A 24,059-nucleotide genomic window follows, 5' to 3' on the forward strand; every position below is an offset into this window, starting at 1 on the left:
AATGGATCACACATTGTTCCCTTCCACCTTTTATAGGTCTTTGCATTGCATCAATACTTGGTAGTGTAGGTGGTACATGGTAAATTTTGCACATTTTTCCTTTTCTTAGATACTGAAAAATTGGGGTGCAAATACTTTATCCTAAGAAAAGTTAAGCTTTAGCTAATGTATATCCTCAATACTTATTTGTGGTCTGATGTGGAGGAATTTCTGTAACTGGGAAGCAGCACCTTAAATATGTTTTGCACTGTCCATAATTGTGAAGTGTTGGTGTGGAACCATTGTCAATCTACTCTGATGCATCAGGCATTGGTGGGTGGAAATCCTGGCTGATCCATGCCTGATTCATCTTCACAAAGGTCAGTCCCTCCACATTTTTCGTGGACAGATGAGTTCTCCTTGGGATGACTATGGGCCCCGCTGCGCTAAACACTTTCTCTGATGGCACACTACCGGCCGGGGAGGACAGCTTTTCCAGGCAAACTCTGCAAGTTGCAGCCACAAATCAAGTTTGGCTGTCCAGAAGTCCAGCGGATCTTCAAAGTGTGTTGGCAGGGAAATGTCAAGGTATGCCACCACCTTCTGGTTCAGGTCCTCCTCCAGGTCTACCTGGAGCTGGTACTGCTCCTGCCACCCCACCCTTCCCCAACAGCCATGGCAGATGATGGAGAGCGCAGAGGGCCCCCCAAGTCAGACCTGCTAGAGAATGGACGATGGCACAGATTGGCATCGAATAACTAACTATGTACGATGTCTCTGTAGTAGGTCAGTTTGTCCTCCCTCTCATTGGGTGCAAAAAAGGCCCCCATTTTGTGCAGGTAGCGAGGGTCCAATAAGGTGGAGAGCCAGAAGTCATACCGCTGCCGAATGGTGACAAATCGGCGGTCACTACACAAGCAAGAGAGCATGCATCGTGCCATTTGTGCAAGTGACTCAGAGGGGCTCCCAGCCTCCATCTCTGCTGCATACTGCCACGGTGTGTCATAATGTATAGATGCCAGCGGCTTTCTCCTGCGCTTGCATCTCTGCAATAGATAGGATGATCACAGCTGGTGTCAGGAGTGACACCCGCTGTGATCTGTCCTTAACTGCCGGTACTAATGCTCCCAACATGGATCACACTCTGCTCCATGCTGAGAGCTGTAGTACCTGCATTAATAGACAGATCGCAGTGGGTGTCACTTTTAGTGTTGGGCTGCAAATATAGTCGCATTTCAAATTTTTATCGCAAATATCGCAAATTTGCCAATTCTCAAATATTGCGACTATATTTGCTATATATTCGAAATTGCGAATGTTTGCTTTTACCGCATATGTGCATCTGCGCATATTCGCATGTGAATATTCGCATATTCTTTCTTTTCACTTGTGGGCCAATTAGAATGGTGCAAATACACTTGTGGTCGTGGCCCATGATAGTGGAATTGGACGTACTTACCAATGCTTGTCTTGATCTGTTTGTTTCACAACTCGTCCACCTGTAAAACACATCCTGCCACTGAACACACATGCCTTAACCTGGACTGATACTAACTGACCCTTATTACTGAATCTTAACAGCGGTTGAATTGTGCCCAAACCGCGAACGAGGGCACGCCTATAGTGGGCATGCCCTATTGGTGATAAATGAAAAAATGGGTTTGGGAGGGTGGGCAACGCTGTGCGATGAACGTGCCGGCTTGCAGAGAGGCCGAACGTTAAATACACCCGGCCCATCCCACAAATTCAGCCGTAGGCTTCTCACTTGTGGTCGTGGCCCATGATAGTGGAATTGGACGTACTTACCAATGCTTGTCTTGATCTGTTTGTTTCACAACTCGTCCACCTGTAAAACACATCCTGCCACTGAACACACATGCCTTAACCTGGACTGATACTAACTGACCCTTATTACTGAATCTTAACAGCGGTTGAATTGTGCCCAAACCGCGAACGAGGGCACGCCTATAGTGGGCAAAAAATGATAACACGGTTAGGTAAATGGTGAAAGCAAATTACTTTTATTTATTACAGCACTAAAAATTTGAATACATCCGCCATTTCTAACTGGGGGTTGGGAATGTATGCCGCATAGGCATCTGATTTCCATCTTCCTAATTTTTTTAATATATGGACCGGTACTCCGTGTTTGGAGGCTGCGGAGGCTGCTCCAATGCGGAACGAGTGTCCTGAGTAGCAGCGTGGGTCAAGACCTAACAGCCTAATCAACGTGCGTACATGACTGACAAATTGAGCGGTGGTGAGAGGAGCTGAATCAAAAGGCAGCAGTGGCCTTAACTCTGGTTTGCCATTCATGATGTTTACCCACTCCGTGAGTACCGCTAGAGGGCACCAGGGGTTACCGGAGGGATAATACCGCACCACGGTGGACTCCCTGCAGGTTTTCGTGACCCGTAGTGTGAGCTCTGCATGACTTTGCTTGATGCTAAGTTGGCCTATGTCTACGAAAGGTGCTGAACGTGACGCACAAGTGATCTCCCCAGGCCTCAAAAACCCATAGAGCGCCAAATATATGCCGACCTTGATAACCTTGCTGTGGAACCACCCGAATGGGGCGGAGTCGAGAAGATTCGACATGTTTCTGAAGATTTCCCCTGTAATAGGTTGCCGTGTACCCACCCGCGGGATGGAGGTAGAATTAACCCCTTTTAATGCCGCTTTGATGAGATGTATTGAGCATATGGAAGGCTCCTCAGGGAATTGTAAAGCATGGTAGTGTTGAATCCCGGATATATGTAACTTGATGGAGTTGTAAGACAAGCTCAGGTCAGAGTGGCAAAAGGCAATGAACTGTAGTGTAGTGGAAATGCTAAAGCCCCAAGGTAAGGCGTGTCTGTCCAGAAACGAGCTGTATAAGCTGATGGCTGCTGCGTAAGCCTTCCTTGTCCTTGGGGCTAATGAACTCTTCACTAAAGTTTCTGCTATCAGGGAGTAACGCCTCAATCCAGAGTTAGCACCCGATGTGAAGGCACTGTGGTGGCCACTGGCTCCGCACCTGGTGAGACCTGGAAAAAAAGATCATAGTTACCCCTAGACAAGGCATCAGCCGCTGTGTTGCAAGTTCCAGCTATGTGTACTGCAATGAAGTTGAAATTGTGTTGTAGTGCTATCCATACTAGCCTGCGCAAATAACTCATGACCTGTAATGATTTGGATCTGCCCTTGTTAACTGTCTGTACTGTGGCCAAATTGTCACAGAAAAACGTGACCGTGGACTTGGACCATGAGGATCCCCAGACGTGTGCTGCTGCCACTATGGGATACACTTCAAACAAGGCGGAAGTGCGGCTGAACCCAGGGACATCCATAACCTCCGGTGGCCATCGGCTGGCCATCCACTGCTCGCCATGGATTGCTGCGAAACCCAGTGTGCCTGTGGCATCCGTGTACACCTTAGGGGAGTCGAGAGTGACAGCTGGCAAGAAAATTGACACCCCATTCCACTGACTGATGTGATCATGCCACATGTGTAAGTCTGCCAATGCTTCAGGACCTAACTTGACCGGACTACCTGACTTCGTTGCTAGTGACAGTAGTGCCAACAGCCTTGATACAAAAGATCTACCCTGCGGAATTATCCGCATCGCGAAAGCCAGCATACCTAGCAAGCTCTGGAGTTCAACCCTTGATGTCACTCGTGTTCTCATGAATTTCTGGATGGTTTCTTTAATTCTACTGAGTTTGTCTGCGGGCAGGCTGGCCTGCATTCTCTCTGTGTCCAGTACCACACCTAGGAATGTAATCTTGGCTGATGGTCCCTCCGTTTTCCCATGAGATACTGGTATACCCAGGGTGTCGAATAAAGACCTCAGTGCTAGCAGACTGTTGGGATTACCGCCTGGGGGATCTAACAGGAGAAAGTCGTCCAAGTAATGTATGACGTGTCTACAACCTGACACATTTACCAGTACCCAGTGCAAAGCTCTTGCTAGCTGTTCGAACAACCACGGGCTGCTCTTGGAGCCGAACGTGAGTCTTGAGGCGAAATAGTACATGCCCTGCCACTTTATGCCATACCACTTCCACAACTCTTCTGCTATTGGTAGCAACTTGAAGGCATCGGCAATATCTGCCTTTGCTAACCATGTACCTGGTCCCAACTGAAGAATAATTTGTATAGCGAGGTCGACTGAAGCATATTTCATAGCAAATTCTTCAGATGGGATCAGGGCATTCAGACTGGGTACTACAGAAGAATATGGGGCAGATAAATCGTAAATTAAACGTTTTTTATTGGAGAATTTCCCTGTCACCACCCCGACCGGACTGACCCTCCAGACTTCGAATGGTGACGTCTGGAATGGCCCGATGATGAAGCCTTTGGTTAACTCCTGTTGGATTAATTCCGTAACGACCTGGGGTTGCTGCGTGGCTGACCGTAAATTTTTACACTCAAACGTAGATTGAGGTAAAGACACTAAGCCTGTGTGGAAACCCGACCTGAAGCCTGTGAGTAACCATTGTACCCAGTCTTGTTCCGGGTGATCTGCCAACACACCAGCCAGCGCATCCACCTGGACCCCGCCTAGTCACGACTGCTGTGACCTCTGAGAGCACATTGAGCTGGGATGGGCCCGGAAGCAGAGCAAGCACACGTGCAACAACCTGCAGTTGCTGAAATTGCAACTTGCCAAGTTGTAGTTGTTGCATACCTGGCTCCTGCCCAGGTACCTCACAGGGCGCCCCAGTTTGTCTACAGCAGTCGAGAACTGTCACGATGCCGGCTGGCAGGTAGTGGATCCTCTGTGCCAGAGAGGGATTGGCGTGGACCGTGCTAGTGGATCGGTTCTAAGTCACTACTGGTTTTCACCAGAGCCCGCCGCAAAGCGGGATGGTCTTGCTGCGGCGGTAGTGACCAGGTCGTATCCACTAGCAACGGCTCACCTCTCTGGCTGCTGAAGATAGGCGCGGTACAAGGGAGTAGACAGAAGCAAGGTCGGACGTAGCAGAAGGTCGGGGCAGGCAGCAAGGATCGTAGTCAGGGGCAACGGCAGGAGGTCTGGAACACAGGCTAGGAACACACAAGGAAACGCTTTCACTGGCACGATGGCAACAAGATCCGGCAAGGGAGTGCAGGGGAAGTGAGGTGATATAGGGAAGTGCACAGGTGAACACACTAATTGGAATCACTGCGCCAATCAGCGGCGCAGTGGCCCTTTAAATCGCAAAGACCCGGCGCGCGCGCGCCCTAGGGAGCGGGGCCGCGCGCGCCGGGACAGGACCGAGGGAGAGCGAGTCAGGTACGGGAGCCGGGGTGCGCATCGCGAGCGGGCGCTACCCGCATCGCGAATCGCATCCCGGCTGGAAGCGGAATCGCAGCGCCCCGGGTCAGTGGATCTGACCGGAGCGCTGCAGCGGGGAGAGTGTAGCGAGCGCTCCGGGGAGGAGCGGGGACCCGGAGCGCTCGGCGTAACAAGAACTTGTGCCCGGGAGCAGGAGAAGCCGTGACCCCCCTACTGGTACTTGGCTCTGGCTCATGACTGGCGCTGGAACACCACGGGGCTGTGTGTGAAATAGACTGGCAGATGGTGCAGGTCGGAGCCTTCAACCCAGCAAAATGCTTACAAAACAGTTCGGTGTCTACCACTCCCCAGTCTGTTTCGTAAGCGAACTGACTGACCCCTGCCGCAGCCTTTGCCGCAAAGGACTTGTGGTACTCGTAGAAGTACGACCCGCCGTATTTGTACGCAAACTCTGATAATTTGTACAAATACAGATCCAGCTCTTCCCTCCTCTCTGGTTTCTCTGTGCAGATCACATCCCTGTATAGGCTGAAAGCAATCACAAACTCTACTATAGTGAGCTTGCGGTTTAACCTGGCATCCTTGCTCTTGAAGACCACAGAGACCTCCCCACATGCTACCGTCTTCGTCTCAGTGACGTCTTGGGTGCTGATAAGCAAGGATGCCAGGTTAACGTCCTTGCCGTCCAGAATATCCTTGCGGATGGAAGCGGGAATGAAGTGTGATGGCGTGATTTTTGGAGGTGTTGTTCCCCTACCTACAGGAGTTGCCACCATAGGTGTAGCTGGGGTTGCGGGTGCAACCGCCGCGAGGGGAACTGATGCTTGGGACGCACTACCCCTCTCGAATGTGTCCATTCTGGATTCCAGGCTGGACAAGGAGGACAACATGCTGTTCATCATAGAATGCAGTTGTGCCAGGGACGTGGCTACTGTCTGCCCTGACATGTCCTGCTGACTGCCGCTCGCTTCCTGTCCTGATGTTAGCAGCTTGTATAATTCTGCTTTCCTAGCTGACGTCGGAAATGGAATTCCCTTCTTGCGAAGCTCCTCCATCAATCTGGGAATTGTCCAGGATCTGTACGCAGTGCCTATTCCCTGCTCGGAACTCCTGGCAGGGGTTTCTGGGACAGACAACGTGTCTTCGATGTCTGATGCGTTCGACATAATGCCTCCACCTGTCCGGGCCATGACGGGGGCCGGGGAGAGATTAATGAAACATGAAAACCATGTATGCCTTCCGATTCTAGTTGATAACCCCTTCTGCTACTAACCTGCCAACTACCACCGTCAACCGTCAGGCAAGGACCTAGGACAACACGATATATTAACACATGCTATAACATTCCTACTATCGGCTCAGGTGCCTACCACCTCACCGTGTACTACCTGGACCAACTCTCCTGGCTCGTTGATCGTGACTATACTAGACCATCCCAATTGTCGTGAAAACATGATCGTGGAACAGTGAAGCCGCCAACATTTACACCATCGTGACATAAGGTTCTAAGGCCTGCGGAGCACAAGCCCCTGTCGTGGACCGTGTGAACGCAACGTGTTGCCTCGTGCGAATTGCTCTGAAAATATGTCCGCAACTGTCTTGTCGTGGTTCCGTCCTGCAAGATGTTTCGGGAGATAGTCTGATTATTAGTGTATTGCTCTGAAGACGTGTCAGCAGCAATGAGTCGTAGCTACCCTCCTGAAGAACGTGTCAGGATAAGTGGATCTGCGCTTAATCGTGCGTGTACCGTGTGGTATGCTCTGAAAACGTGTCAGCAGCAAACCAGATGTAGGTTACCCCCCTGAAGACGTGTCAGGACAACGGGTTAAATTCCTACCAATGTATGACGTATGGTACGCTCTGAAAACGTGTCAGCAGCCAATAACTGTTATGTCCCCCCCGCCACCCTGCATGCGTGTCAGGGTGACGGTTCACTTCTATTCATGTGTGTAACGCGATGGTATGCTCTGAAAAACGTGTCAGTAGCCAACCAGCTGTAGGTTACCCCCCTGAAATCGTGTCAGGACAACGGGTTAACTCCTACAAAAGTACGTAACGTGTGGTATGCTCTGAAAGACGTGTCAGTAGCAAAACCTGGCTGTAGGTTACCCCCTGAAAGCGTGTCAGGATAACAGGTTAAACTCCTACATATGTGCGTGACGTGTGGTATGCTCTGAAAAACGTGTCAGTAGCACACCTGGAAACGAGTTGAAGATGACCAGCTGTGGACTGCTGCCCCTAAATCGTGTCGGACTGCGGTTGTTGGTTACTCCTATGAGTCCGTAACGTGAGCTATACGGTGTGTGCTGGCCACGTGTCAGTAGTCCTTGTTGTGCGGAAGTGTCAATGTTTGCTCCTGTGTGGCGTTCTGTATGTCCTGTGAAGCTAGTCATGGGGCCTGTCCAAGGAATGACACCCGTCCCCCTTTTTTTTTTTTTTTTTTTTTTAAATATATACATACATATATATATACGCGTATATGCATATACATACACATATGCATACATCCACCATTTTTTTTTTTTTTTTTTTTACGACCATGCACCCCCACATGTACATGCATACGCATCTGCACCCACACCTCTGCATGTGCGTACACCTGCGCATGCATGCCCTAACGCGTCAGAAGCCAATAGTCGTTTCAGAGGTTTACTGTTATGTCCCCCCCTGTGTTGGCCCCTGTTCTGTTGTCATATACTGGGATCTATCCGGATGAGCTGTGGCTGTTGACCCCCTGGAGACATGACCTCCGCCCCACTGCACGTAGTATCCCCGTGATCACATCTCCAGAGTAGTCACAGCCTATGCCTTGTCAGATCAACCATTGCTGTCAATGTATCTCAGTAATGTGCATCAATTGTGACAACTACCGGTTCCCAGTGCTAATACATATACCTTGGAACATACCTATGAGTTTTGACTGTTTTGCCAGGACTTGTCCCACGCACTTTTAAGCCTATAAAGTATAAATGCATAATGTAACAATACCCAGCCACATAGTAAGTTATCCCATCGTCAGGATTGAAGACCTTGTACCCTCCTTGTTGTCAGCGATATGCATGGCACGTACCCTGTCACAACCACCGCCGGTAATCACTCATGAAAATAACGACATAACAAGTTATCACCATCGTCAGTATTGACATGCTGCCAATCAACCCCCCCCTCACAGACTCTAGCACTGCCATCTAAGCGTCCCTGGCAGAATCAGTTGGCTGCGAATCTGCCGTCCCCCCTGCGAGGAACCGTTTGCGGGGCTGTACGTTCCACGAGCGTGGCCACTAAAGGCCCCTGTAGCCAGCGCTTACCCGTCCTCTGGATTCAGTCCTGGAGATCGATGCGTGTCCCCTGGCTGAACGCCCGCCGTTCACCGACCGGAACCGGAAATCCCCGCTTGCTGACGTCCCTTCCTGTGACGTCTCCAACGCTGTGCGAACAACGCTGTGCGAACAACGCTGTGCGATGAACGTGCCGGCTTGCAGAGAGGCCGAACGTTAAATACACCCGGCCCCTCCCACAAATTCAGCCGTAGGCTTCTCACTTATCAGATCAACAACATCCCTAGCAACCAATAGTAAAGTTGCTCACCCCCTCACTGGTGTCTTCCTCAAATACACGATTATGCGAATATTCACCGATGTGAATATGCGCATATAATGAATATGCGAAATTCACGAATATTAGTCTATATATTTGCGAAATATTGCAAATTTGAATATGGGCTATGCCGCTCATCACTAGTCACTTTTGACACCCAATGCGATCGTCCTGTATAATGTATAGATGCGGATGGCTGGCCGCTCTTCTCTGGTCCCACTGTAGTATGAGTATATATATATATATATATATATATATATATATATATTTTTTTTTTTTTCATATTTCCTGCAGAGAGCTGTGATTGATTCCAGCCATCTGGCCAATCACAGCTCTTTGCGGGAAATATGAATATTCCCTGAGGAAGCTTGTTGCGAAACAACGTTGGGGTGGCATTCTGGACGAGGGTAAGATGTCCGCAGTATGCACTTATGATGGGTGATAGGGGTTTGGAATCTTGAGCCGTTTTTACAGGACTGAGGTGTACGCTGTGTACTGTCTCAGCACTTTGATCCCGGTTCCTGGGGCCTTTGTCCCGTTCCTCCCATCATTCTCACTATTATAACTGCATACATGATCTTCTATTGTGTGGGTATATCTTTCTGGGCAGTGTGCAATATTTGATTAATAGTATGCATATCTCTGTGTGTGTGTATATGTTTACATGTATAGGCATAATTTGCAAGTATGTTTTTATACAGCTATAGTCCTTCCAGTATGTATTCAACAGACCTTAGGATACTTTGGTAAACCCATTCTCTTATGTATTGCGGTGCCCCCCTTTTACTTGGCCCTTGTTCAGATGCTGTAGCAGTCTGTCTGCTGTTGTTCCATTTTACTTGATTTTATTACCATCACTAAAAATAAAGATAATACACTTTTTGTACTTTACCTTTTGTCTCAGTGTTATCTCTTTGGTTATTCTATTAGTGTTAGTATATGACACTAGAGACTGTGTTTACAAACAGCTTATACTATAGTGCCCTTACTTTTGGTTTACAATATTAAAATACATTACTAATAAAAAAATGTAAAAAATTAAGTATAAAATATATTATTTTTACATTTAAATGGCCCCTTTCTACATTTTTATTATTGTTGGCTACATTTAGGTCCCCGCCCGCCAGCATAAATTGATCCCTGTTTAAAAATTAACATAAACAGTTTTTTTTGGTCTTTCAATTTTCGGGATTGGGCAGAGACCAGAAAATTCCGCGCTCAATATTAAAAACGAATGAGGAGTTAAAGAAGATATCCCATGCAGCAAAGAAAAAAAAAATACCTAGCCATTCCATAGTATATTCACCTACCACCTCTCTGACATGTTTGTGATTTTTTTTCCGCCCCCCATTCACCGGCTATTCAGCTCATAAATTCCAGTTACTTCCTAGTTATGGTGGCTATTCCTGTGATCTCAAAGACTACATTTCCCTGCATGCACTGCTCACATTTCCTGCTCTCAGCTGCCTGAGCAGAGAGCTTGTTACTACCCCTAACTTATGTTAGTCACTCCCACAGCTCTGCTAGCTCACTCCCACATAACACTGAGCTCCAATCATAGCCCTATGCAGCAGGGGGGCCACGAGGAAACAAAATGTAATCTCAGTGCTCAGAGAGAGGGACCCTGGAGTTGAAGCTGCAGTTTTACACTGTAAAATCACTCCCTCCCCCTCCTGCTTTACAGTGGCACAATCACCTCCCCCCCCTTCTCTGCCCTGCACTCCTCTCTCCCCAGTGCTCAGTGTGACAGGTCTACTCTCCCTCCCCTCCATTCTCAGTGTGACAGGTCTACGCTGGCAGCTCCCTCCCCTCCCCCCTCTCCTCCGTTCTCAGTGTAAAAACATTAGCAAGGAGAGGGGAGGGAATCAGCCTGTTTGCTGACTCTGCTATGATCTGAATCAGCCGGCATATAATCAGCCAATCACTGCAGAACAGAGGGAGGACAGTGTGAATATTCATCAGATGGGAGGGGCTAAGGCCGAGCACAGGGAGCTCTCTGCAGCACAGGGGTTTTCTGGGTAATTGTCACGTCACGGCCCTGGGATGCTGCTGATAACAGCCTGAATAGGGGGTCGAAAGTCATGAAAACCTGGAACAGCTGAATTTCCTGTCAGACAGAAGAATGCAGAAAAAGCTTGTTTCTAAGCAGCATTTCTAAGCAGCAGCCTATATAACTTTACCTTCTGCACTAAAAGCTGAACAATTTTTTACTGTGAGACTTGTCCTTTAATGTTAATTTTTAAACAGGGATCAATTTATGATGGTGGGCAGGGTCCTAAAAATGTAGCTGACAATAATAAAAATTTTGAAATTGGCCATTTAAATGTAAAAATAATATATTTTTTATCATTTATTTATTTTTTATTTTTTTATTAGTAATGTATTTTAATATTGTGTTTAATAAAGTGTGTGTGTTTCACATTTTTATTTCTTTTTTTTACATTTTTTAGATAGTACCACTACTCCCAGCATGGAACAGACTGTTCCATGATGGGAGCTGTAGTACCTGTACTAAAAGACAGATTTCCCCAGGTGTCACTCCTGATACCTGATGCGATTGTCCTTTCTATTGCATGATGGAGCGGCTTTCTCCTGTGCTCGCATCTCTGCACTATACTCCGGCCGGCCAGTGATGTGAATAGAATTCACATCATTTATTCAGCCGGATGGTAGGAACCAATCACAGCTCTCTGCGGGAAATATGAATAATAGGTACATATACGGCATATACTCATACTATAGTGAGACCAGAGAAGAGCGGCCGGCTGCCCGTATCTAAACATTATACAGGACGATCGCATTGAGTGTCAGAAGTGACACCCGCTGTGATCTGTCTATTAATGCAGGTGCTACAGCTCCCAGCATGCAGCAGAGTGTGTTCAATGTTGGGAGCAGTAGTACCTGCAGTTGAGGACCGATCACAGCGGGTGTCACTCCTGACACCCTGTGCAATCGTCCTATCTAGATGCAAGAAAGCTGTCCACATCTATACAGTATACAGGATGATCGCAGCGGGTGTCAGAAGTGACACCCGGGGCGATCTGTCTATTAGCACAGATACTACTACTCCCATCATGGAACAGTCGTAATAGAACTACCTAAAAAATAAAAATTTAGAAAAAAAGTGAAACACACACACACACTTTATTAAACACTTTATTAAAATACATTACTAATAAAAAATTGCAGAGAATTTATTCGGAGTGAATACATTTTTCAAAAATCAAATTTTTAAAAAATTCGCTCATCTCTAGTATGCACTTATGAGGGGAGTACAATATGCTCCACTGCACTTAAAACAATATTTGTCTATAACACCAGCAGGTGTGTACTTTTGGCTGGCCTTTCACAGTAAGTAGTCCCTTTAGACTTTAACAGGAACAAAATGTACACGTAAAAAGATAACAAAGTCTAAAATTGTGAATTTTTGATCACTTCATATGCCATAAAAATATTAATAAAAGAGGAACAAAAAGTCCCATCAAAACAAAAATGGTATCAATGACAATTTTAAACATACTAATTTTGGTGCATGTAGTTATAATTTTTTTAAAGTAGTAAAATAAATAAAATCTACATAAATTGGGTATCCCTGTGACTGCATGGACCTACAGAATAAAGAAAAGGTGTAATTTTAACCAAAAATTGCACTGTGTAGAAACAGAAGCCCTAAAAAGATGCAAAATTGCAGTTTGTTTTTTTCATTTTACCCACAAATAACATTTTTGTTATGTTATGCGCTCCGACCGCACACGCCGGCCTTGAGCGCTTGGTCCCCTTACCTGCTGCTGCAGACGGGGCTGGGACTCACATTGCGGGACGTGCCTGCATGCGAACCCCAGTCCGTCACTCTTTGGGTGTTTCTCCTGCCTCTGCCTCTCTGCTCTGTGTCCCTTCCCCTAGGGCGCGCGCATGCCGGAGCTTTAAGATTTAAAGGGCCAGCACGCTCATTAGTGTAATTCATCTGACGCTCATTTATAAATTCCTCCACCCTCCTCACTCCCCCGCCAGATCTTTGTTGCCTTGTGCCTTAGAGAAAGCATTCCGCAGTATTGCCTTGCTTTGTGACCTTGACCTTGCTCCTCTGCCGTCTGCCTACTGAACTCCTGCTATGTCTTGACTACGCTACTGTGCCGCCTGTCCTGACCTTCTGATATCCAGACTACAAGCTGTCTTATCCCTCCTGTGCCTCGCATCTCCTCAGCCACCCTAGAGCCAGGGGTAGCGACCTGGGTGCCGCCTGCTGCAGCAAGTCCATTCCGCTTTGCACCTTAGGCTCCGCTCCCTGGTACGGTCCAAGTCATCTGCCACACAGGTCCAGCGGATCCACATCCACCGGTGTTCCTGTCTTCTGAAACGTGAGTTTTACAGTAACATCCGGCCATGGATCCCGCTGAGGTACCCCTGCCTGAAGTCTTGGATCTTCCCTCCGTTGTGGTACATCAGTTGCAGCAGTTAGCCCAACAGGCACAGCAATTTTCTCAACTTTCAGCCATGATGCAACAGCTTTTGGCCTTGCAAACAGCAGGTACCACAATCTGGACCACCTGCAGTGTCTTCTGTCTCCCAGCTACACCTGCCTTTACCTCCCCAGTATGATGGGGATTCCAAGTCTTGCAGAGGCTTTGTTACACAGTGCTCCATGCACTTGGAGCTCATGTCTGAACTGTTTCCGACAGAACGTACGAAGGTGGATTTGGCATTAGACTATTGTCCGGAAAAGCCCTGGCTTGGGCTACACCCCTTTGGGACCGTGATGCTCCAGTATCCTCCAATTTATCGGCCTTCTTGGCAGAATTTTGCAGTGTCTTTGAGGAACCTGCACGTGCCTTTTCAGCTGAGACGGCGTTGCTGAACCTCTGTCAAGGGAATTCTACTGTTGGTGACTACGTGGTTCAATTCCGCATTCTAGCCTCTAAACTTGCCTGGAATGATGAGGCCTTGTGTGCCACATTCAAAAAAGGACTGTCAAGCAGGATTAAAGATGCTGATCCTCCATCTTCTTTGACAGAACTTATCCACTTGGCCACACACATTGATGTGCATTTGCTGAGAGACAACAGGAACTGCGCTTAGAGAGGGAACCTGGCCGCCTGATACCCATGTTTCAACATCCACCTCTTCAGTTTCCTGCAGGGGTAAAGAGGTATTCCAGGAAAAAACTTTTTATATGTATATATCTACTGGCTCCAGAAAGATAAACAGATTTGTAAATTACTTCTAATAAAAAAATCTTAATCCTTCCAATAATTATCAGCTGCTGAAGTTGAGTTGTTCTTTTCTGTCTGGCAACAGTGCTCTCTGCTGACACCTCTGCTTGTCTTGGGAACTACACAGAGTAGAAGAGGTTTGCTGTGGGGATTTGCTTGACTCTGTACAGTTCCCGAGACAGGTGTCATCAGAGTGCACTTTGACAGAAAAGATCAACTTCAGCAGCTCATAAGTACTGAAAGGATTAAGATTATTTAATGGAAGTAATTTACAAATCTGTTTAACCCCTTAAGGACCAATACAAGAAACCCTGTATGCCCCTGAAAGACCAGGCCTGTTTTTTTTAAATCAGGGATGTCTCATTTTATTAGAGAATAACTCTGGTAACATTTTGCCAATCAAAATAATAAGCCAATATCATTTGTAGTTTTTATTTTACAATGCAAAAAATCATGACATTTTTTTTTTAATTACGATTTTTTGCTATATTAACACTAATAGGTTGCATATATTTATACTTACTGACCAAATAGTTTATGAAACTTATATTTTCAGATGTTTACCGTATATACTCGAGTATAAGCCGACCCGAGTATAAGCTGAGACCCCTAATTTCAACCCAAAATCCCAGGAAAAGTTATTGACTCGAGTATAAGCCTAGGGTGGGAAATACATCATCCCCCCCTGTCATCATCCAGACCTGTCATTAACATCCTCATCATCATCACCGCCTGTCATCATCCAGACCCTCATCATCATCACCTGTCATCATCCCCTTGTCATCATCCCACACATCCCCCCTTCATCATCCCCTTGTCATCATCCCCACCCCCTTCATCATCCCCTTGTCATCATCCCCACCCCCTTCATCATCCCCTTGTCATCATCCCCACCCCCCTTCATCATCCCCTTGTCATCATCCCCACCCCCCTTCATCATCCCCTTGTAATTATCCCACACCCCCCCTTCATCATCCCCTTGTCATCATCCCCACCCCCCTTCATCATCCCACACATCCCCCCTTCATCATCCTCTTGTCATCATCCCACACACCCCCTTCATCATCCTCTTCTCATCATCCGCCCTCAGTGGTCTTCAACCTGCGGACCTCCAGAGGTTTCAAAACTACAACTTCCAGCAAGCCCGGGCAGCCATCGGCTGTCCCGGCTTGCTGGGAGTTGTAGTTTTGAAACCTCCGGAGGTCCGCAGGTTGAAGACCACTGCGGCCTTCGACATCATCCAGCCCCCTCTCACCCCCCTTTAGTTCTGTACAGTACTCACCTCCGCTCGGCGCTGGTCCGGTGCTGCAGGACTGTCCGGAGAGGAGGTGGTCCGGTGGGATAGTGGTTCCGGGCTGCTATCTTCACCGAGGGCGCCTCTTCTCCGCGCTTCCGGCCCGGAATAGAGGCGTTGCCTTGACAATGACGCAGAAGTACGTTGGCAATGAACGTACCTCTGCATCATTGTCAAGGCAACGTGACTATTCTGGGGCCGGGCCCGAAGCGCTTAGAAGAGGCCTCCCCGGTGAAGATAGCAGCCCGGAACCAATATCCCACCGGACTACCTCCTCTCCGGACAGTCCTGCAGCACCGGACCAGCGCCGAGCGGAGGTGAGTACTGTACAGAACTAAAGGGGGGTGAGAGGGGGCTGGATGATGTCGAAGGCCGCAGTGGTCTTCAACCTGCGGACCTCCGGAGGTTTCAAAACTACAACTCCCAGCAAGCCCGGACAGCCGATGGCTGCCCGGGCTTGCTGGGAGTTGTAGTTTTGAAACCTCTGGAGGTCCGCAGGTTGAAGACCACTGCGGGTGGAGAGTTCACTCGAGAATAAGCCGAGGGGGGTGTTTTCAGCACGAAAAATCGTGCTGAAAAACTCGGCTTATACTCGAGTATATACGGTACTTTATTTTGACAGCATTTTTTTGTTTTTAATTAACATGTAAAATTTATTAGCCTAACAATTTAACTTGAAATTTTGAAAATTTGAAAAGTAAATTTTTTTTTTATATGCTATGCAAGGTTTGCAGAAATTTGAAGGTGGTAGAACATAGGTAAAAAAAACAAATGACCCCATTTTAAAAACAAGACCCTCAAGGTATTTGCTAGGGGGTACAGTGAGTATTTTAACACCATCGTTTTTTGGCAGAAATTATTACAGTCAGTGTTAAAAATTTGAAATTGTGGGGCATATTTTTTTGTAAATCACTTTTGATATTGCAAGAAAGGCACCCTTTATTTTATTAAGCTGCTCGGCTCGTGTTTGGAAATACCCCCGCTTGGGCCATATTTGGTTCTTCTGCCAAAACTCCTTACAGCTCGCGGTCGCTTCCGACCGCGGCTGTAAGGGTTGAACTGCCGGGACCAAAGTTTTCTTTGGTCCCGGCAGTGCAGCAGGTCCCCGCCCGCCGGGGATCACACACAGCACCCCGCGATCGCGCTGCAGGGTGCTGCAGGGGTGACAGAGGGAGCCCCCTCCCTCTGTCACAACACTTGCAGCCAGCGGTCACTTACGACCGCGGCTGTAAGGGTTAAACTGTAAGGGACCGCTCTGATTGGTCCTCACCCCGCTAGCAGTGACCCTCAGCTGTCTGTGACAGCGAGCGTCACCCGATTGTCACCGCTGTTTAGGTGCGGTGACAGTTAGAAGCATGGACGAGTATAGACGTCCAGGTGCCGGAACGGAAGCCGACCTGGACGTCTATACTCGTCCATGGTCGTTATCGGGTTAACTTTCTGGAGCCAGTTGATATCTAAAAAAATGTTTTTTCCTGGATAACCCCTTTAAGGTGAAAATGGGCTGAGTCCTTAAGGGGTTAAGCAACCTGTTTACTTACAAAAAGTAATAAAAATAAAACAAAACCTATCTAATTTGAGTATTGCTGTAACTGAATTGACCTACATAATAAGCATAACATGTAATTTTAACCATAAAATGCACTACATAGAAACGAAAAACCCCAAAAGCTGCAATAACCAGATGATAACATTTTGGTTTCACTGTAGATATTGATGTAAGATAATGGATATTTTTACAAATTTCCAATTGGCGCCACATAAAAACAAGCTCTCATATGGCCCTATAGATTGAAAATTGAAAGACCTTTGAATAAAAAAATTGCTGTGTCCTCAAGGGGTAAAATATTTTTAAGCACATGCTAAAATTAAAATACCAAATATAAACAATGCAAATAATTATATTCCTCCAAACAATATAGCTGTGAACACATTGCACAATTTCATCATGTTTTCGTAGAAGCTTTTAGGTATTTTGAATAACAATAGAATAAGTAGTATAACTTGGGAAAGAAGATAGTCAGCCACTCACCATAGAACGTCTTCAGATTTGTTTCTTGTAAAGCACAATATATGAATCACAGAAAAATAGACAAATTTAACTTTATATAATATAAATATAATTTTTAATATGAGCCCAAAAAGCGAGGGGTACCACTCTACAAAAATAGATAATAATTCCAATATGGTGAATGAACACCACAATAATATTAGATGCATCCAATGAAGCAAATAACACAGATTACATTAGCCACTATAGGTTCCATAAATCCAAAGGTAGATGATCATACCAAAGCCATAACCTGGAAAAAGATAAGTATACACAGTATGTATCTGACAGATCCTATCCCCCAATGACTCTGGGAGGGATACAGATAGGGACAACAGGGGGGGGGGGGGATTAGGAGCCTGTCACTCTCTATACTAATCCCTAAATGCCTAAAGTCCCTGTCACTCTCGAGATGGGATCTCCATACAGGAGGAAGCCGAGGGTCTGAGCCATCACATCTTTGTCATCTCATCCCTCTCCTGATGATCCATGATAGGGGAAACGTGTTGAGAGAGTTGCTGTTGACATCTTTGGGACAGCTATCTGTTTGAGTATACACCTTATGTATCATTTTATATCCACTATATTTAACAACAGAGGTTATTTGTTCACAATATGGTACATCTATTTCGTTACACTGGTTGTGAATAGAGAAGTATTCGGTGGCGCATGTTTTTTGTCAGCATTGACCATTGCTTTCTGTGTTGCAAGCACTGTTTGCATTATATGTTGCCGTGGTTATCTTGGTAGCAACTATTGTCAGTATTAGTGACTTACGTCCCTGTCAAACATCTTACCAATATAGTGAGTATGCTATATGCTATGTCATCTTGCATTGTTAATGTCTGCTTCTATGCATGATTATCTTCTCTAACATCTGTTTGCAAGCTGTGTTGTTTGTGGACTTGCTTTGTTAGCTTTGCATGTTCAGTATCATATTGTACACAGCTGAGCGCCTCAGTACCTCTGTACATATAACATTGTTATATGTGGTTTCTAGAATAATCAGTTGCACCCACATATATGGGCATATCTATCTCCCACTCTTTAACACTCTGTGAGAGTTTCTATTTATAACTGCCCGCCCCTGATATAGAGGCTATAATTCCATCTGTATATTTATCTACCCTTTTATTGTGTATTCATCACACCCTCTAGCTATCTAGTATTATCTTTAGTTAGCTAGTTAGCCTAGCACAGGGATAGGGCAGTTATTGGTAGGAGGTTCCAGTGCGGGACCGTCCTTCTTAGGACGAAAATTCCGCCTAGGGGTAGGGTCCAATTTAGGGATTAGTATAGAGAGTGACAGGCTCCTAATCCCGGCCCCCCCTGTTGCCCCTATCTGTATCCCTACCTGAGTCATTGGGGGTTAGGGTCTGTCAGATACATACTGTGTAGACTTACCTTCTTCCAGGTTATGGCTTTGGTATGATCTTTACCTTTGGATTTATGGAACCTATAGTGACTAATGTAATCTGTGTTATTTGCTTTATCAGATGCATCTAATATTATTGTGGTGTTCATTCACCATATTGGAATTATTATCTATTTTTGTAGAGTGGTAGCCCTCATTTTATGGTCTCGTATTAAAAGTTATATTTTAAATTTGTCTATTTTTCTGTGATTCATAAATTGGTTGAAGACGTTATATCCTATTCTGTGATTGTAAAGCACAATACTCACATAAGAAGAATAGGAGTGGGATAAACAGCGGGGGGGGGGGGGGTACAGATAGGCAGCATGCTCCAATTGCACTAGCAAGTGCTTCTTCTGGCCAAGAAGAACTTGCTAGTGCAAAACGAAGCTTGTTGCCTATCTGTACCCCCCCTCACACACACACACACACACACACACTGCTTAACCCTCTCCTATTCTTGTTATGTGAGTATTGTGCTTTACAAGAAACAAATCTGAAGATGTTCTATGGTGAGTGGCCGACTATCTTCTTTCTCAAGTTATGCTTATTGATCACCTCTACCTGCAGTCAGGGCACCGCCATACATCTAGCTAGCAACACCCGCCTATGTCCCTGAACCATGCTCCTTTAGTTAACCGCAGTGCCGAATGTTCCTACCTGACTAGGTTTATAGAATAAGTAGTACTTTAAATTCCGCAGTAGCCTTTTGTAATATTTCCATATAAACACTATTAAAAACACTGAGATAAGCAACTCAATATCCCATCTTCTTCTTTTGACACAGCTAAAAATACAAGCTGAAGCTCTTACCATGTATATTCAGACAGTTTACTATATAAATAATGAGTATCTCAAATATTTATTAGACTTTAAATTTAAGACAATTCTGTGCCAATGAGACAGGTAAGACAGCTTACCTCTTTGATGAACTGCCCCAATTGATAACTTTGCCCAAAGAGTTCCAATAAATATTATTATAAGAAATGTCCCTTTTGTTGCCTTCTGCAGATATCTTTTATTCATTCTGTTACAAAATATAAATGTCAAAGTTAATATTATTTAACATAAGAGATGGGCACATCAACAGTACAAATCTACAAAACCAAAACTGGGGCCTCGACAGTGAATTAGTTCTGTCTAGAAAAAGGTTCCGCTTTACCAAGTGCTCTGATTCCCTGGAAAAGTCTGGTATGACACCTAAAATCCCAGCATTGGATTGCTGTCCCATTTCCTGTAATACTGGATTGGTGTGAGGGGAGCAATCAATCCTAATGGTGTCATGCACCCATCAAAACAAATTTTAGACTCTGTGCTGCCTAAATACAAGTTCACAAACAGCTAGCCACAGTATTATGGTAATCTCACAACATAGCCATTTAGCCCTGAGACAAGTGCAGATCCTTCCTAAGCATGTCCATTACTGTCTGCCAGGTATGTACTAAAATCACCTTATGGTGGATAATCCCTTTAAAGGGGTTCTTCGGTGCTTACACATCTTATCCCCTATCCAAAGGATAGGGGATAAGATGCCTGATCGCGGGAGTCCCGCCGCTGGGAACCCCCGGGATCATGCATGCGGCACCCCGTTTGTAATCAGTCCCTGGTGCGTGTTCGCTCCGGGACTGATAACAGGCGACCACCGGGCCGGCGGCGTGTGACGTCACGCCTCCGCCCCCGTGTGACATCACGCTCCGCCCCCTCAATGCAAGCCTACGGGAGGGGGCGTGAAAGCTATCACGCCCCCTCCCGTAGGCTTGCATTGAGGGGCGGAGCGTGACATCACATGGGGTGGAGGCGTGACGCCACACTCCCGCGATCAGGCATCTTATCCCCTATCCTTTGGATAGGGGATAAGATGTGTAAGCACCGGAGAACCCCTTTAAAGGCAATTTTATTTAGACGTTTTCGTTTTTTCCTCCTCACCTTCAAAAAACCATAATTCTTTTATATTTTCATCCACAGACTAGTATGAGGGCTTGTTTTTTGCCCAACCAGTTGTCCGTTGTAATGCCATCACTCATTTATCATAAAATGTATGGTGCAACTTTTTTTTTTTTTTAACTTTTTTTTTTTTTTTTTTTACACTTTTTATGTCCCCACAGAGGACTATTTATAGCAGTCATTCGATTGCTAATACTGTTCAGTGCCATCCATAGGGCATAGCACTGATCAGTGTTATCGGTTATCTTCTGCTCTGGTCTGCTCGATCTCAGACCAGAGCGGAAGACCCGTGGAAGGCAGTGGAGGCAGGTGAGGGGACCTCCGTCAGCCATTCTGGATGATCAGATCGCCGCAGATGCCATGATCTGTATTGATCACGGCATCTGAGGGGTTAATGGCGGACATCCGTGAGATCGGCAGCCGGGACCTGCTGTGCATGACCAGAGCATCGCTCCGATACTCGCAGTTATGTAAAGGACATAAATGTGCATCCTGGTGCGTTAAGTAACACCTCACCAGGACGTACATTTACGTCCTGCGTTGTTAAGGGGTTAAATGTGTTATTTAATCAATTATTGAAAAGTAAATAATTATAATTGGAAAATGATAGTTGAAATAAATATATATATATATATATATATATATATATATATAATTTTTTTTCTTCATGTTCACTGCACCTGCACTCACATTTAACCCTGGTACATGTTTTATTTATACAGTTATCACTTTTATGAGCACTAGTAATCATGGAATATTATGTGAAATTCTTCCTCCGAAATGCCGATTTTGGCACCAAAAAAATTAAAAATGTCGGCCAAAAAATTTGCTAAAATTGCCAATTTTGGCGCAAAAAAACCCATAAGTGGCATAAAAACTAACTCTCACATATTGCCATATTTTCAAAGCAGCACAAGATAACTTTGAAAATGGGAGGAGAAAAAAAAGTGTAATAACTATCGCTGTAACAGAAATTACAGTAGTTTTTGAACATCTCACCTGCATGAGTGAACCATCTTCCATTACTACATGGTCCACTTCTAAAACTCATATCCCCATCGTAGGCACTTTTGGTGGTGGATAGCTGTCAGTATGGGCACATAGCTAAGCATCCTCACACCCTGCAAGCAGAAAGCTCCTCTGTGTGATCTCCGCAGAAAGCCTAGCCTTCACTTTTTACACGTGGATGCCTATTCCCTGTTACAAGTACACTAGAAAAATCCAAGTAAAAGGAACATCCATAAGCTCTTTTGATTGAAGTAGAAAAGAACCTCCTGATCTTTAGGTCCCAGATTATGATTACTATTATTATATGTTACACAGGTGTAATCTAGAAGTAAATTTTTTATCTATTTAATATTAGTTACAGGATTTTTAGGTAGCAACGCAAACGCAAGTATACCTAAAGTTAAACTCTTTGTGTAAATTGTATACTTTATCAGCATTTTATCACATTTTTCCAATACACTTATCGGGAAACCTCGACGAATCATTTGGGCAGCCGTGCATTGCATGGCAAGTGACGTTAATTATCCTAGTTATTATCTTGAAGGTGTTTCAATAATTATCTGTGAAAAAAAAAACATTTTTAGCAACTTACTGTACGTGGAAAATTAATCGGATTTCCCTGGGTCTGAATTGTGACAGAAGTAATTAAGGAGTTGAATCACTAGAAGAATAATCCATCCATAACTTTTGGATAATCCTTGAAAACTTTAAATACATATGTCAGAATGATGTTATAAAGGTTTTCTGGTGTATTTAAGCATGGTTTATAGCATGTGATGCAAATGGGGATTATTAAATCCTGTTCTGTAAAACACCAACCAATGCAGCATATAGATGTGAAAAAAATGTGTGATAGCCTGGGGGAGTTGGGTGTAGGGAGTGTAGCTGTGCGGTTACTAAAGGGTGTCTGGTTAACCCTTTCTATTCGTGATGCCAGGGTGAGAGCTCCTCTGTAATGCTTATCCTACCGCCACCCTTCCCAAGAGCGATAGGGAGGTATAGAATAAATGAATGTCCACAACCCGGAGAGTTTGCTGAAAACAGTTGGAACTTTTACTGAAAATTTTATGCAAGCTTCATAACAGGAACAGTCTCTGCACATGCAAATTCTCTTAGGGATTGACAAAGGTTGGGACCTTGAGCAATTTACAGTCCTTAGACTGATGTTCCACTGGATTTAGGGGAATTAGCTGCGGTTCAGTAGTCACGCTAGCTTTAGCGGGGATTAGTTTAGAACTCACGGTTTAGTTTTGTGCTGAGGCCGGCAGGTTTTCTGGCCTAGCGTGTCTTTGAAAGTTGCACAGATCCGTCCTGCTAGTCCGGCATCCACGAGAGCAGCAACCCAAGAGAGCGATAATTGGCTACAGCACCCTTATATGGGCAGGGGCTGGACTAGAGCTGATTGGTCCAATGCTACTGTCAATCACCTTCACCTAGAGTTATGGGTAACATGTGACCCAAGGACCTCCAAAGGTCCTCTAACATAACATAGAGGAATTGACACGGCCACATGACCGAAGGTCCTGCGACGCTAACAAGGTAAGCATACTATACATTATATTAAATATACACTATTATTAAATATGTACATGTAAACATCCCAAAATTAGAGTGGAGGAGAGGCAACTAGGAGCTGTCCCACCTGGGGGACCCTACCTGAGCGTAGTTACTCTGACTTTGGGGACCACCATACAAGGTACAGTATGCAATATGGTACCGGGACACCACAAATGTAACCGAAAGCTGGCAGTTACAGCTTAATCTTTTCCATGTAAGTATCCTTTAGACTAGAGGCTTATCTAGTCCTTATTACAAGCTGGGAAGCATTGTTCAGTGTGAGGTAAAAACGTATCCCATGTTTTCTTATTTTATTAGTATATGAATGCTGGCACAAATTGACTGATGCTGTGACTGATCTTTTTAATTTTTAATTTTTTTTTACCATTTTAGGGCTTTTTTTTTTACATAGAAAGTTTTCACCCAAACAGCCAACAGACAATGAACATGTTATTTAATTTAAAGGGGTTATCCACCATAAGGTGATTTTAGTACGTACCTGCCAGACAGAAATGGAAATGCTTAGGAAGGATTTTTGCTTGTCTTGGGGCTAAATGGCTATGTTGTGAGATTACCATTATGCTGTGGCTATCTTTTTGTGAACTGGGTATTTCCTGTTGGAGTTTCTTCTCTCAAACTACAAATCCCATAGTTCCTTGTTTGTAATTGTGAGGTCACTTTTCTCCCTCCCACAAATCAGCCACCCCACCCACTGAAACACAAATGATCTGCATGCCATTCA

At 45.3% G+C, this 24,059-nt stretch overlaps 1 protein-coding gene across 6 annotated transcripts in view; it reads right to left on the reverse strand.

The window, feature by feature from the left end:
• The window catches only part of TAFA2 (TAFA chemokine like family member 2), a 250,654-nt gene that overhangs the window by 49,857 nt on the left and 176,738 nt on the right, over positions 1 to 24,059 (reverse strand). For all 6 annotated transcript variants that reach the window (XM_056574034.1, XM_056574030.1, XM_056574033.1 and 3 more), the window contains one exon: positions 19,729 to 19,835. In XM_056574034.1, the coding sequence (XP_056430009.1) occupies positions 19,729 to 19,834 (106 nt within the window). In that variant the 5' untranslated portion in view covers position 19,835. The remainder of the gene's footprint in view (positions 1 to 19,728; positions 19,836 to 24,059) is intronic.

Source organism: Hyla sarda, chromosome 4, assembly GCF_029499605.1.
Source record: "Hyla sarda isolate aHylSar1 chromosome 4, aHylSar1.hap1, whole genome shotgun sequence".
NCBI lineage: Eukaryota > Metazoa > Chordata > Amphibia > Anura > Hylidae > Hyla > Hyla sarda.